A 16,884-nucleotide genomic window follows, 5' to 3' on the forward strand; every position below is an offset into this window, starting at 1 on the left:
GTGCGAAAATTTTGCAGTTTGTGAATGCACTGTTTGTACACGGATGTGTTAATAAGGTTTGGCATTTTGGAAACTAGCACCATGCCTGATTTGTTAATGCAAACACATTTATTACTATATACTTTATTAACTAACCTAATTTTTATTACGTGAAAATATACATACTTATATCTAAAGTGCATCTACAATATCTAACTTATCTGCAAAAAATGAAAAATTAAGCTCATCGACGTGGTAAAAAGTTCATCATTAATATCTATTCTGCGAGAACGCTTGAATCAAACTAAAGCTTGACTAGGATTATCCAACATGTTTATTTTCTTATTACTATTAGTAATTGAACTATCAGTATTGATGTTCAAAAAACATTAAGAAAGTAAGTAATTAATAATAGTAACTCTCTCTCGCCATTCGAGTTGTGACAATTCATTGGATGGTGAGTGAGACCTTTAGAATGCAAAGGGTTAATATTAATATTGCGCTAAAAGGTGTGTAAATCCTGACAATGGTTTTTAACAATGGAAGCTCTTTGAGTTCCAAGGAACGTTTTTCTGTAGGGGAGCTGGTTGAGGTAGTTAATTTTTACATTAATTACAATAGCGGGTCCCTGTTAAGGTTTCGCAGTTAGTATGTATAACGAGAATTTTCAACTCTAATACACAATTTTCCGATGTTTTGCTTCTTGTTGTTGCGGTTTCATGTATACAAGGTGTCAGGCTGTACAGAAAAGGCTGTTTTTCCGCCCACCTACACGCTTCACTACAGAATTTAACTGGAAACAAGCATGGACCCTAATTACGTCTAACGCCTTTCTTTAAGTACAATGTTAAGATCTAAAAGTGCCTCATCATTGCCTGTCTGCGAGTAGTTGTGATGAAGAATTCAAGAACTAGAGATACAGACAATTAGATGGAACCACAACAAATCACCTGGATTGCAGGCAACCCTTACGAAATCTTCTCTAATCATAATTAGCGAACAAAGTAAAGTTAAGCCGTTTATTACTGTTTTAGAGCCGCAAAAACGTTTCAAAAACGTTCGAGTACAACCCACAATTAAAATGTTTATTCCCTTATTACTGGTCACCTTATTTTTTTTTCATACATTTTCAGAGGTCGACTACGCTTCTTGATAAAATTACTAAGTCAATAGGAAATGTGTATATCAATTTGCTTTAAACTTATCTAAGAAGAATTACTTAACAATATCTAAACAAGAGGGAAGGGATTAGCTATGAGGTTAGCATACTGGACTCCCACGCGGAGGTCCCGGGTTCGAATCCAGCAGCTGACCCTTAGATTTTCTCTTCCTAGGAGCTTCTTACAGCTCACTGTCCGGTGATGGACAGTGTTGTCTGTAACGAGAGAACACTGTCCGGAGGCCGGCAGTGCACTGAAAAAAGCTCCGGGCACCAATAACCTAAGATGTTGACGCGCCTTAAACCATAAAAAAAAAAAAATACGTATATATCTAAACAAGGTATTAAAATAAAAAACAAGACGAAAATATTTTCACTTTCTATGAAAAGAAATTACCGTTGTGTTAATGGGCACATGTAATCAAAATGTTTCGAAAACTACATCAACTTATATTTCCAAAAATGCACACGAAATACAGAGCAAACTATTGAATAGGACACTACTCTCAGAACCATGATTTAAAAAATACTCGCTAGAAACAGCAATCTACCGGGAACATTATCTTCCTTAATTACAAAAATTCTCACTAGATGCCCTCACCTACCGTGGAGTTGAAAACTGTATTAATACTCACTAGGTTTTTTAATTTTTTTTTCTTTAAAAATAATGCCATCGAGTATTCCCAAACCTCCTTCTTTTAGATAACATTCATTATGCAAACATTTTGCTTATATTCCACAGAAATTGTTCCATATTATGAATAATTAGAAAGAACCACTGTTCCCATAAGCTGAACCTTCTTGAACAATCTTACACCTAGGAATGAGCAAATTTGCGTGGGCCTTTAATATTACTTAAGTAAATTAATACTATCTTACACACAAATTACACTAGAAAAAAATCTGTATATTGTATTTTTAATATGCATTATAAAAACAAAAGTTTAAAATCATTTCATACAATTAGCAAACAAGCACAAATATTATAATTTCCAAAATTTATATTTCCGTGATCATCACGTCACGTTCCCAAATATCTAGACAAGTCCTTATTGAACCTTCCATAAACTCTCTGGTAGACGTCTTGAACATTGAAAAATTATTTCCATATTTAGCCATTCTCTAAAACAGAAAGTTCTTTTGTTTCAATAAAATTAGGAGAAAGATAGTCAAACTATGACTGACAAGACAGAAGACACACCAACCCTGAAATGTAATAGTATTACTTTCTAAACTAGCCTTGAAGATGACCTAGACCCTAGGTCGAAAGCTCGGCAAAATAAATTTTACTCGACTGAAATGGCATTTATTTTTTCATCCTATTGAAAGATAACGTTATTTAACTTTCCTACACATTTACCAATTTAAATGAAATCCATTACTTTTGCAATTTACTGGTGTGGTTATTAATAATTACTTACATTTATCTTTTCTGACAGATTTAAGATCATGCACAAATTAAGCACATCCCAATGACTCCCTGATGACATAATCAATAAAATTTGTCTGGCCTCTTCCGCAGTAGGAATTAAATCTCGACTGCCCAGCATTTCTTCTTCATTTAGTAACATCTATAATTGTATTTCACTTAAAAAATCATTTTCACATTTTTAAAATATCTTTAATCAGAACAGGTAGGTAAATCGTGGCTAATACCTGTCCCAGCACACAATAGATAACACACCAATCTCTTGTGAACATTTCTACTCGAAATCTTGCCCATCGTCGATCGTCTTCGCTCTGTATCGTTACAAAATTAATTATTTACTGAATAAATTAACCAGAATCAGATTTCATTACATTGCACATAAGGACGGGGGACCGTTTAGAAAGGTAAACAGGCAGATAGAGTCCATTGATCCCCTGTCCACCCTTACTACCTAATACATACGTATTAGTAAAGCTAAAGTTGGGTAAAGTAGGAGACTTAAAAACACAACTAAAACGTACATGTGGTGTGTAAAAAATAAATTTTAAATATATACTTCTTTACAGCAATTTATTGAACACAACTAACATTCGATAAAAAAAAGAAAGAGATATTTTATCAAAATCACTCAACAAGACAATATTTAGCGGACATCATATCATTCAATAACGGGTAATCTATCTAAACAATTAATAGTATAGTTTAACTGTACTTACATAATGGCTGTTATAAAATGAAATCAAAGGGAGATCACCAATCATAATTTCACGATCAAAATCATTTAAACCTCTGTCTCCAACCATTGGCGATGTTGACATGTTGTCCACACTCATTATTGATGGTGTATCAGATTCGAATTCTGTGTTCTAAATTATATATATATATTTAAAAAAAAACTGAGAAGTGAAAAACGATCACAAATTTTACCGACCTAAATCTGGAGCTTTCAGAATTAGAAAATCAGTAATTTAATTGTGGTAGAAATTATTTCAAACAGCAGTTATTCTTTTTTTCCTTCTTTGGAATGTTTTATTTACTATTGCAGAAAAAAAGTTAAATTAGATTTGTTTTGAAACCTTAAAAATTTCAATTCCGCAAATTTTAAGAATAAAAATTTAAGAATTTTATCTTTTATAGGAAAAAATTGTCATATTTGGTCGTTTTTAACATTACGCTTTTTCGTGCAGTTTTTGACAATCAATCCTTACTTAGATATATTACTCCCTAACCGGACTGTTTAAATCCACACTGCAAAACCATCCGCATCTCTCAACAGAATATCGTGAAACGAACTTCTTCAACAAAATTATTCAAATAAACTAATTGATCTAAATGAATGATATGTTTTTTTTTAATCTTAGGATTTAAGGGCTGACGATTAAAAATGCAATAATTAGAGTTAATAGTTATTACAATTCTCACCAGAGTAGTTCGATCATCACCGATATAGTCATTTTCACCCAACAGCTTGTGCAAATTGCCATGTCTGGATAAATCGAGACATTCTACGGATTCTTTTACATCTGGATTTGTGACTAAAATAAAGATAATTATATTTTAATAAAATTAAAAATATAATGCACATAAACAAGTTTTTTGAGATACATGATGGTACCAAAGCTTGCAGATATTGAAGGTGCACGCGGCTCGTCGATAGCTGAGAATTTTGCTGTTCAAAGAGCAAATCGCTCCCTTCAATCAGTCAATGTACCAAGCGTTTTTAAGATGACTGCTCGCAGGATGAGTTAGGGGCATTATTATAAGGTTATATTCTTGCAGAAATAAAACAGCAATTTGAAGAAACAAATCTGTTTTAGCAAAAAAATTATTTTACAGAAGGTATAAAAAGATTGGATATCATCCAAATATCACACATGCGTTTAAGGTAATTATGGCAGATCATAAAGTTTTATTGTGGATGTTAAGTAAAGTAAAACGCCATTGTCTTGTATGGGTATCAAAAGTTATTCCTCATCTTAAAAATGATCTTACTCCTGCGACTTTTTCCTCCACTATTATTCCTTATATAGGAATATTTATTTTAAAAAAATTTGAATAATTTATTTTAGAAATAAATATAGTTACATATATAGGAAATTATATTATTTTATAGACTTTGTAGGTTGTAAATTCTTTAGGTATAAGGCTTAACTCTAATGTTCCCTTCAACTGATAAGTATATATAAGTAACATTCACCTTCTAAATCATCTTCTACTACTGGTGGCAAATTACTGGAGGTTAACGATTTCTGGTCTCCTTTTGATGTTTCCTTAAAAGAAATGAAACTTCTAAGTTCAAAAATAATTGAAATATACAAACCATTAATTTCTGGAAATATTGCAACAATCAATGAGGAAATTCGTGTCAATCAAAGCAAAAATATATATATTTCACCATTAATCTTCAATGTCAGTGGTAGGTCGATAAACTTTTAAGTGACCATTCAAAAATACGATCTCTGTATTTTGGTATATTTTTTGTTTAATAATTTATTTTTATTTTTAAATTAGCCAATAGTTGAACCATTCTTCTGTTGAGAGCTCAGTGAACAGTTCCCAATTACTGGAGCAATGTTAATGGAATCCAATACACTTACCCTTTATTCCTTCCAAGCTCTTGTAATAGCGATTGAACGTTGTAAAAGCAAAAGACACGAATGAAAACTTCAAGAATCGTTTAATGTATAATGTAACTGACATATTATTTTGTTCATATTAAAATTAAGTAGCGCAACTTTTAATTTAATAGCACACTTGAGAAACTCAAAAATAAGCAATAAAAATTCTTCATCCAAGTACATTGCTTTAAATGTACTTAATTTTGTGTCTATTTCATAATTAATGTAATTGCTAATTAAAAGGTTTTAGATAAAATTCATTTCTATAACAACAAATATAATGGTACAGTTATTATCATCGTAAACATCAAGACCGCGGAGCAAAAGGTTGGCAAAAAAAATCCATTACACTGGAGGAAAATGATGTAATCAATTCCAAAGGGTAAGTTCTGTGCAGTAATAATTCAATTACAATTATAGTGCGGCGTAATTTTCAATACGCTGTAATTTTTAGTTTTATAAATTTGACATAGTATGTAATTCTAAAATAATACAATAATACTGAAAGGGCACTAATGACCATAGCCGTCGATGGGCCGAAAAAATAAATAAATAAAATAAAAATAATAAATATAATAGAATGTAATTTTATTTTTCCCAAGAGGTTTAGTTTGAGAAGTTAATGCATTTCCTTTGCATTCTAAAACAATCCTTTCTTTTAGGAAACAACAGAATCAGTTTCAATAAAATTATTCCTGAGAATATGTTTAAAAATTAATGTAGGCAACCTAATCTCTTTAAACTATAAAATCGAGGAAAGGCTTAATGCGGTTATCCTGAGTTTGAATCCAGGAGCTGGTCCTTAGATTTTCTCTTCCTTACAGCTCCCAGTCCGATGATGAACATTGTTTGTAAAAAGAGAAAACTGCCCTTAGGCTGGCTGTGCACTGAAAAGAGTTCTGGGCGCCGATGACCTCAAATGTTTTCGCTTAAATAAAAGACAAAAAAGTATATAATTGTAATGCTATTTTTCATGTCGAGTCAAAACGTCAGTTTTTATCCGCCTCTGTTACATTTCTATTTATAGTTACACCTTATTATTCAATTCTCTCTAAAAATAAAATCGAGCAATAAAAAAATGATTCGATGCCAACATTTTTCTAGCTGTAGTTAATACTCGTAGGTTCATCATTTAATTTTCATCAATTATCAGGTAATTCAAATATTTACAAACGATTGAGAATTTCGAATCCTAGTAAATTTAATATTCAATCATAAATCAAAGAAATCAATTTATACATTAATGTTAATTTTGGTTGATTTAATAATAATTCTGTAAGGTTTGTTAGTTTACCAAACTTATAGAAACAATCTGGGATTATAACTATTCTAAGGGTCAAAATGTTTCCTGTCTATTTATACATGCTACATTGTATTTGGTTTATATACAGTTTAAAATGTTAAGTATAAGGGTTGATTAAACGCCAAAAGGTACACAAATCAGCAAGTACCCAACATTTCATTAATACTTCATTAATATTTAAGTAATTCTACTGCATTAATTTTCATTAATAAGTTATTTTTTAGAATTTATTAGATGTCACAGACCCTTATGCTGGCCATTTTCGTCTACAAAATATATGTTCAAGTAACACTGTAGATTGACTGTAATATCTAGTTATCTATAATAATGAAACTATTAATTACAGGATAAAAAAAAAAAAACGTTACAAAAAATAAAAAAAAATTATGAGGCTAAAAAATTCAAAACTTTTTTTTAAAAGAAACTTCACCAACATACATCAATGATTTTCAAAAATCGTCGGTTTAAGTTCATTCTTCGATTAAAGTAATTGTTATTTTATGAAGTAGTCAAACGTTTATAATAATTATCTGGCTTTATCGCATGTAACATAGTTTTCTTCAATTACATTCTCAATGTAGGTATTCTTCCCACAATGTTGTATATATGTAATATAAAGTAATATAAAAGATATGCATATTTTTAGGACAGCTAATTATTCCAGTATTTTACTATAAGTAAAATTAGGAGGTCTAAATTAAATTACAATCGAGAAATCATAATTATTGTTGAATAATCTACTTGTTATAACTGTGTGTTATTTGTGCTCTCGAATATTTCGGTAAGACGAATTCAAGACAGTAGCCTACTCTAACTTTGTCTTTTTCTACTTTAACATGCATGTATATATATGTGATTTATCATAATTATAACTAAAAAATATAAATGAAGTGGCCAGCATAAGGGTCTGTGACATCTAATAAATTCTAAAAAATAACTTATTAATGAAAATTAATGCAGTAGAATTACTTAAATATTAATGAAGTATTAATGAAATGTTGGGTACTTGCTGATTTGTGTACCTTTTGGCGTTTAATCAACCCTTATACTTAACATTTTAAACTGTAAGTTTTTGTTAAGGAGATTTTTGTACCTTTTGGATAGATTTTCCTTTTTGTCTATTTTACAAAGTTACATATCTGCTTTACAGATTTTTTTAAAATTTGGAATAAGCAATTCTATCATTATAATCTGATAAGGTGTTAAGTCGGAACCGTAACTACCACTGGAGAGATCTTTTTAAAGAAAGGGCCTTATTTGGGTGGGGCGAACTCCCCTCCTTATGAGGCACGGCGTCGAGACTTTTAAAGTGCAAATCTGTACAAAATTTCGATTCGAATGACACTTCGGTCGGTTCACGTGTCGATAATTTGAAACGATTGCTATACTTCCCCTTAACAAGTGTAAGAGCTGATCGCCGCTTTAATGTTAAGTAGGGGAGCCCTAACCCTATCATCCTACCAAATTTTATCAAAATCGGGCCAAGATTTACAGAGTAATTAGTAATAATAATTTTGGAGGGGGCCTTGCATAAAGGGGGCTAACTCCTCTCCCATTCCATGTATAGGATCGAGACCCCCAAAAGGCACATCTACATAAAATTCCGAATCGAATGACACCTCATTCATGAAAATCGGTTCACGCGTTTAGGCGCTACGTTGTTTACAAAAAAGGTAACAAGAAGAACAAGAAGAACAAGAACAAGAACAAGAACATTTTTTGAAAAAGCCGTTTTTGCTCATTTTCGGCAACTTTTTTCTCGAAACCTATTAAATCTGGGTCGTTACAAAACAAATACAGTGATAAAGGAGGGTTTGCCCTATAATTTAAAGAAAATTTGGGAATTTTATCTTTTATAGAAAAAGAGAAAAAAATTGTCAAAGTTGGGTGTTTTTCAACGTTACGCTTTTTCGTGCAGTTTTTGACGATCAACCCTTATACAACTGTCCTACCGGACAGTTTTAATCTGTTTGTTTTCACTGATTTAATAATAATAATACTATAAACAAGGCTGTAACCACAATAAAGTTAGAATATACGGTATAAATTCCTTTCATATACTTAAGTTATGTATAATACACTATTGTAAATTATTATAAAAAGAAGATGGTTATTTTAGATTGTTTACATTTTCGGCCAACGGATCACATTAATTGTTAATTATCTATTTTGCTTAATTACTCGTACTTCTGAAGAATTAATCACATACTTTATGAGGAAAATCTTCGTCTATGTCTGTCAGCATGTTACTTTCAAACATTCCAGGTGAAAGATTTATTCAAACTGCCTTCATACAACACCTATAAAAAAAAAAATTTAAATTAGTCTAAAATATTTATATATAAACTTCAGAAAATCCTAAAAAACTTTTTGTTTAAAGAAACATTTCAAGTAAAAATGATGAATATAACAAATTGCAGTTGTCATTTCAAGTTTAAGGAGCTCATTCTCGAGAAAATTCCTGAAACTCTCATTAAGGTTTCACTTCTAATAAATTGGTGCTTGAAACTTATATTCAGGGTACCCCACACTAGACTTAAAAGTACAGAACTAAACAGACGCTACCGACTACTTAAAAGACTCTTAGACGATAGATCAAAACTCTCTCTGGACAACAAAAGACTGATTTATACTTCTATTTTAAAACCGCTCTGGGCGTATGGAATAGAGCTGTGGGGTTCAACCAAACGCTTCAATCTCCAAAGGATTCAATCGCTACAATCTAAAATACTTCGAACTATCGTAAACGCTCCATTTTATGTCTCCAATCTGACTATACACACTGACCTTAACATTCCTTTTGTCACCCAAGTCGCTAAAACACGATACAGAAAACTCCACTTCAGCCTGCAATCTCATATAAATCCTCTAGCACAAAATCTTTCTTCTAGAACTCTTCCTGACAACCCGACAAGACGTCTTAAACGACAGTGGCCTCGTGATCTCCTCTCAAGTGAAGAGAGTGACTAAACATATAATGTTTTGGAGTGTTACCACTGGGTAACTTCTCCACTCATTTACTTCGACATGTTCACTGTTATCATTGTTACTTATAGCGCTAACGCGCTGATTGTAGCACAATAAACGCATAAAAAAAATATATTCAGGATGCACTCAGAATTTTTTTTTTCTTTGAAGGAGTTTGGTATGAGAAGTAGGTTTAGGGTGAGTAGATGTAATTAGCTGGTACTTTTGCACGAGAGGAGTTGTGTTAATGTATATAAATGTCACAGGCTACATAGAAAAGGCCATTGCCAAAAATAAATAAATAAACTAAATAAGAAAAAAAGGTAACCAGTTAAATATTAAACTAAACCAAGAATGACTGAAACATGCAAAGCGCTGGGGTGGCTGGAAGTTACTGGGACTAGAGAGTGTAATTGCCTCTGAGCAGGTCGCTAGCTGCTGGTAGAATGCAGTACTTAACAGTCTGTAGAATGAGTCTCTTAGAATTCTTGACTAAAGGAATAATGTAGGAATGCCCTTCTGCCATTCTAGTTGCCCCTTTTCTTTAATGGAGTCCCTCTACTCTGGTTACTGAAAGAAGTAGCTCGACTGAATGCCCCTCTATATTCCAGCTTTTATTTAAGTTATTTTTCTTTTTTTTAGCAACATTTATAAGAAAATTTATGAGATGGCACAGCCTCAATGAAAAGTTTAATAAGGGTGACCACTGATATTAATAAGACGCTTTAATGTAGGATGCACTAATTAAATCTAACATGCACTTATGGTTATCATTGCAATCCGTAAAAATAACTCTACCACCAGTTACGGTTACTCAGTAAGGATACAAAGATTTCACTTGCCTAGTGGAAGATGTCTAGTATTTCATTGTAAATCAATAACTAATAGATGCTCTTTGTGGCCATCAAACTCTTTGATATTAATTCAGAAATTACATCAAATACATATCCGAGTATACAATAGTCCTCTGATAATAGTCTCCATCGACATTATTACTGATTAGCTTACCTATTATCCTTCAATCCGCCCCGATCAAATATTTATTAATTTGCATTTATGAGCAATTTACGTTTTTGTTTACAAGCACTTTTATAATTGATATTTGCTTAAATCCGCTTAAACTTAAACATGAATAAGTTCTTTCCCACAGATTTTCTCCAAAAGTATCATCTTATTCTATCATCCTTATTGAAGAGACGAATAATGTTTAAATTCAATTAGACAAAATAACAAATTTACCACATTAAAAGAATTCAATACTTCCATCGTATAGCTGATAATGATGTCTTCAAGAAAAAACAAAAAATTACTCATTTTATAAAAGGAAAAGTTGTAAATCACTGGTTAGGATGTAGAAATATAGAAGGTCATCTAAATGTCTACTTTGGCAGTGGTATGTCAATCATATTGACAAATAGTAGAAATAGATTCACAACCAGAGGAAGAGAAAATGAAAGCAAGAAAATCGGGACGGAAGAGAAGCTGATAGATAATCAGAACGCGGTGAGGTTCGATTTTCTTTTGTAGTTATATATATCCAGGAACTTAGGCGAGTATTGGAGACGATAGAAGAACACATTGGCGCTTTACGATCAGTATCACATCACAATATGTCACACTAACCGATTTCTATATTTTATACCACATAGATTTTTAGTATTATACTGAATGGAGTGTTAGTAAAGAGAGATAACGAAGGAACTCGTTATTATGAGGTTGTTATATTATCTGAAAATTGGCGGCAGCAAATCATTACAAAACAATTCAATTTAATGGCCTTAACCACTATTTTATACATAAATCATACCAACTATGATTTACAACAACTTCTACTACTTCCTGACGTTACTGACGACATTAACGATACTTTATGTTTTTTCGGGATAAAATATAATCACATAGGATCAACAATACAAATCCAATGATTATATTGAAGAAAATGAGTTTAAATATTTACCATTCTCTTAAAACAAATTAATAAAGGAAACATCTGTTCAATATTTCTGGTTTAATTATGGTTTTGTGAGTTCAGTTCCACTACTTTTCTTTCCAATGATGATGGTATGCTCTTCCCTATTTAATTTAACCATGTAAATGCAATAATATGAAGCATTAATTATCCTGAAGCTCATCAACACTCACAATAATCCCATAAACATATTAAACACTTTAATGGTACCTTCAATTCATGATCAAAACTGACATTTAAGGTATCATCATTAGATCTTTTAGGTCGCAGTGGATTCTACATAATTAAGCCACTCTCTCTTACAGAATGTCAGCAATTACAGCCAAAGCATTGAAATAACTTTTTGATTTTGGGGAAACACAAAATTTTGAATAACATAGAGTGTATTCAAGAACAAAAGCATAGGACAACAAATATTTTACTAAATATTTGCTACTTTAGAAGTTTTAAACAATTTACTCAACCAATATATTTTTAAACTTTCAATTGTACACCTATTTTATAAGCGTAAATCAGAAACATTTGCAAAATTTTCCCACGAAAATAATTTTTTGGTTAGAATTAGTGGGTACAAACTTCGCTCATGTCAAGTATTAAATGAGGTCTCAGCTGCATAATATAAAAATTAAAAAAGTATGACACAGGAGGCAGAAGTTTTATTTAAAACTATAAATTTTGTAGTCTTTTATTGATATCACCACAAATAAGATTCAAGAGAATTTCATTTTTTAATTGCGGTAACAGATAGTAGAAAGAGTGTTAGCAACAAAATTTGTGATGCATTAAGGAAAAGAATCGAACAGCAACGAGCCAAAAAGAAAATAAACTCAAGTAAGAAATAAAACTTGTGTATTGATGAGGTGCTAAAAACGTTGGAAATTCTAATAATACAGAGTAAAGAGAAAAATAATTAATAAAACTAAGTAATTTTTTTAACCTTCCTAAAAGATAAATACATAGAAACTAGAAGTGATAGAAAAATTGAAAATAAAACTTACTTTCTTTCTCTTTGCACTTTTCGAATGTTTATGTACAGCCTTGTGTTTTCCAAGTCATCATGAAAATCTAGAAAGATATTTACGTATGTTAATTATTACTAAACATGAACAGTTTATTTTCATTCACTTTAAGCGATAGAAATTCAATCGCATACACGACAAGAAATCTACAATTATCAACAAAGTTTGTCTTATGTTGCTCTATTTTTAAAATTTAATTTTGTAAAAAAAAAAAAGGAGAAAGAAAAAATAAATAGGACTTACCTCCTCAACATTCTTCTTTAAGCGGCTTCAACAAGTGAATAAAAAAAAAAACTTATTATTTGCAATATGTTTAGAATTTTTAAAAAAACAATTTAATCATTCTTGCAAAAATTATGGCTCTACAACTTCCTCAATGAAATTGTACTAAACAATAATTTTGTTTCCTAATATTTTCCATAGAAACCGGTAAATTTCTATCAAATAATCCAGTCAGTATTAGATTGCATACATCTTTAAATAAACGTTCACCTCTATGTCCATTGTGTAATCAATTTGGTGAACGAGTCAGGATAAAATACTCAAAAAATGTTTAAATCAATAAACCATGAATGCAGAATAAGGATACATTGAATATGTAAGTAATAAAAAAATATATTATTACTGTACAACGATTCGAAATGTAAATTGAAATTCTGCCGCCTACAATGGAAGAGAAATATTATTATAAACAAAATATAGTATAAACAAGAATATTATTAGAAGGAATCAATCTATAAAGATTACAGACTAAATATTTTTTAATGCCGAAGACGACAAAAATGCCGTTTTCGAATATGGATCAAATTAATACTACTCATAACTTTTTGGACAAAAGATTGAAAAGTTACTGTACAGATAATACATACAAAATGTATGAAAGTATGGAAGTTAAAAAATTCATTTCCATCTCTGATGACAGTGCATAAAGGACCAATCGAGTATTGATTAATTTTGTTTACACTACGCTTTGAAATTGGTGAACTTATTTTACCTTGGTACTGTTAGATATTAAAGTGAAAAATTCACATTAATCAATGACTTTCATTTCATCAATTAAACAATTACTCTTAAAAGGCAGCTTATTAATAAATTCATACTGTATTTCACACCCTCATTTATAGATTTAGTTCCTATTTGGAATCTACACACAGCGATTAGAAAAGCTGCCAAAGAAATTGCTTGCTCAAACATTAAAGGCAGGGAAATGACGATGTGGTGAATTTCTATTTCTTTTGGTCAAGTGATTAAGATATGCTCTGCGTTTCGTTTTTCAAGAATCTAAATCGATGGGGTCGATTGTGCCAAAATCTTAAGATTTTATGATTTACCAGATTCAGATGCATCGTAGGCAGTGTTTAAAATTCCTCATTTGTCCAGTGCAAATTTACAGAATAAACAACCCGTTTATGGCTACTTATTCCCGTTTCCGAATGGCAAACTTTTGCTTATTCTGTTACCGATTTCAGTCATTTTTTTTTTTTGTTTTCATGAAAAGCTTTCGAACTATTGACTAAGCCATCTTCATGGCTTATAATTGTTAACAATAGCAACTTTTACATTGTGAATGAAAACCTTAAAACTTAAGAACCATGGTAAGTCTTTGCTCCTGACTGTTTAGGTAAACAAGTCCCGAGGTCGACAGTTTTTGCAAAAAAGTAAATAAAAATTTATGGTTTCAATTGGCAATAATCTTTCTTCCCGTTGTATTAATGAAACAGGACAATAAACAAGATGAACAGTACTCTACTTTAAGACAGTAGCTTATTGTGCTCTTCGAACCATAGGTTTATTTTATTACTACAGGAATGTTTTATTACATTAAGAAAATTTGTTATCTAAAATTAGTTCAGGAAATTAATAATACAAATATTCCTTACAATTGGTGTTCAGGTTTAAAAAATATGTTGTATAACATCGGTGCCATAGATATTTGGAATAGTCAAGATCCAGTCTTACTAAAGAACAACCTAACCAATTTAAAAATTGCATTTCAGAATAACCTTTTGTGTAAAGATGTAGATAATGTTCAGAATTCCAGGTTTACACTTCCACTACAGGATAGTAAGTGCTTTAGACATCGAGGAGCATTTTCTTAATGTCAACATGAACATTGCCGTTCTAAGATTATTTGTACAGTTAAGGCTTGTTAGCAATAAATCTCCTAGTTTTTTCATAATGGGGAGGAAATTTAAATTTAAGCCAGAAAACCTCTGTTTTTACCTGTTCCTTGTTTAAATCTGACACTTTAGAACATTTCTTAATAGAGTGCCCTTATTACAGTCCCTTAAGGTATCAACATTTAAATAAATATACATTGGAAATAGTTTCCCTTTTGATTTTCCGCTCTAAATTAGAGTTACAGAATTTGTACCCTTTTGCAACTCAAGCTTTGGAAAAGCGACTAAAAGTAGGTGTAATATTAGGGCTCAAGTAAAGTTCTTAGTTGAGTTTATTAACTGAAAAATAAATTGAAGTAATAATAATTTTTAGGAAAATGTATTATTTTATTTTTGTTTATGTTTATATTATTATTTACATTGTATTCATTTCATGTAGAACATTGAAGTTTATTTATGTTTAGCCAACTAATTGCAGAAAGTTGTAAACTTATAAGCAATAAAATTATTTATTTATTTATTACTACAGCCTGCACGTCGAATAATTCATTTATTGAGTCTAAATGCAAAACTTAAAAGTAAGCATTTCTTTCTTCAAATTTTATTTTGTTAAGAAGTTCCTAATTATTAACCTTTATTCTCCTTTTTTTTTCTAAGTCAATTAACTAACTGTCTTCAGCAACGAGCCCAGATTTTCCGCTGCAGATTACAAGCCTAGCGGAAAGAAGAAGAACACATGGTATGAATAGTGATCCAGGGATATGATGGTAAGGACATGCCGAACATTGTATGATGTTTATCGCTTCGGATGTGAGTATGTAAATGCCATGTTTTGAAAGTTTCTTCTGCACTTAAAAAAGTGTGTTTGAGCTTATTCAGTGGTCGACGAAAGGAAAGAACTCTCTTTTGTTTCCTTCGTGGCAATCTGCCAATGTGTTTCTCACTTCTGCTGACTTCTCAGGTTCAGTGAAGATGTTAGCACTGACTTTGCAGGGCAGATCTAGTTGGAAAGCGTGCGCATTCCTCTCAGTATATCCATTAAATCCTCGATTCTGAAAAGACATCAAGGTGTCTGTTAAATTAGGTTTTCAGTGATATGGTAAGAGCACGGAACTTTGGTACAGTTTCACCTAATTTTCCACAATCTAGAAATCGTGTGTTACACTAAAGTTACTTTTACTTCACTTCTAAATTAAAATGACGCTTTAAATTAGTTTTGCCTTACTAGGCAGTAAAGTTTCGTGGATACCCCCCAGGGTGATTGCCTCGCTTGGCGAACTAAACCTCCCATTTATGTATTACGTATCCCCCAATGAGAGACATTTGTTCCATAACAAGAGAAGCTTGTTCCATCGTGTGTTCACGTCATGGTAAAAGAAGGCAAAAGCGAAAAGGATGAACACCGGGGCTTCTACATCCCATTCATCTTCTGGTTTCAGAACCATTTCCACCCCCGCCACCTAATCCCTCCAACAATTTCCACAGGACCTTGTGATGAATAGCACTTTGAAAGATTCCCTTATCTGTTGTATGCCACGCCTCGTACTCCATATACTACTTCGCCACTTTCCGTCCCTCTATCTAGCGGCAACTCCCTCACTGTGATATCTCCTACTATTGCTGCACCATACGACCGGTAAATACTCCCTATTAGTCTCTACTACCACCTCCAACTCATTCTACCGGCATTTCCCTGAATCAGCTACTAACCACGAAGTTATTTATTCCATTGCCAGTTCAACCGAAACTAAAATGTATGTAACGAAATCGAAAGCTATAAATAGTAAATTATGGTTAAATTTATTTTGCGATGCCAGAAGTGTTTATTATTATTTATTGTTGTTAACAATTTAGAGCAATAACTGGCCTTGATTAAAATTCGCAAGAAATTCATTAATAATTATACTATTTAAATAATACACAATCAACTAAAAAACAAGTTAGAATCAATCTGTAATTAAACAAAAGTTCACTCTTAGCCTAACACTAAGTTTTTTTACTTTACCTACTCAATTTTTGTTTCTAGGATGACTATTTCTTCAGCACTGAAATCGAAGATAGTAACAATGAATTTAATACTCTCATTTTCTTTTATAAACATAAAGAACTGATTAAAAAGCAGAAAAATAATTTATTGTATACAAAATAAATATTCATACACTCAGTCTGAATGTTATAATTAACGCAAAACTAAAGACCTAATATTTTGTAAGCAATCCCTTTGCATTTGTTATTGCCTGAAGCCTCCTTGGCATAGATTCCACCAGGTTTAGTGTCTCCTGAGATGTGATTTCTGCCCATGATTTCTTTAAATTGGTTAT

The 16,884-nt window shown here is 31.5% G+C and overlaps 1 protein-coding gene across 1 annotated transcript; it reads right to left on the bottom strand.

Annotated features, from left to right (window-relative positions):
* Positions 1-2,024: 2,024 nt before the first annotated feature.
* LOC141457205 (uncharacterized) lies at positions 2,025-12,850 on the bottom strand. The gene is made up of 9 exons (XM_074133854.1): positions 12,687-12,850; positions 12,423-12,489; positions 8,698-8,788; positions 4,765-4,837; positions 3,990-4,102; positions 3,284-3,433; positions 2,795-2,878; positions 2,560-2,709; positions 2,025-2,260 (listed from the first exon to the last, which is right to left on the bottom strand). Exons 3-9 carry the CDS (start codon positions 8,746-8,748, stop codon positions 2,138-2,140), a joined length of 744 nt encoding a protein of 247 aa, XP_073989955.1. The 5' UTR covers positions 8,749-8,788; positions 12,423-12,489; positions 12,687-12,850; the 3' UTR covers positions 2,025-2,137.
* Positions 12,851-16,884: the final 4,034 nt, after the last annotated feature.

The sequence above is a fragment of the Rhodnius prolixus genome, unplaced genomic scaffold, assembly GCF_049639745.1.
Source record: "Rhodnius prolixus isolate KJV_2025 unplaced genomic scaffold, Rpr scaffold_10, whole genome shotgun sequence".
In the NCBI taxonomy this organism is placed as follows: domain Eukaryota; kingdom Metazoa; phylum Arthropoda; class Insecta; order Hemiptera; family Reduviidae; genus Rhodnius; species Rhodnius prolixus.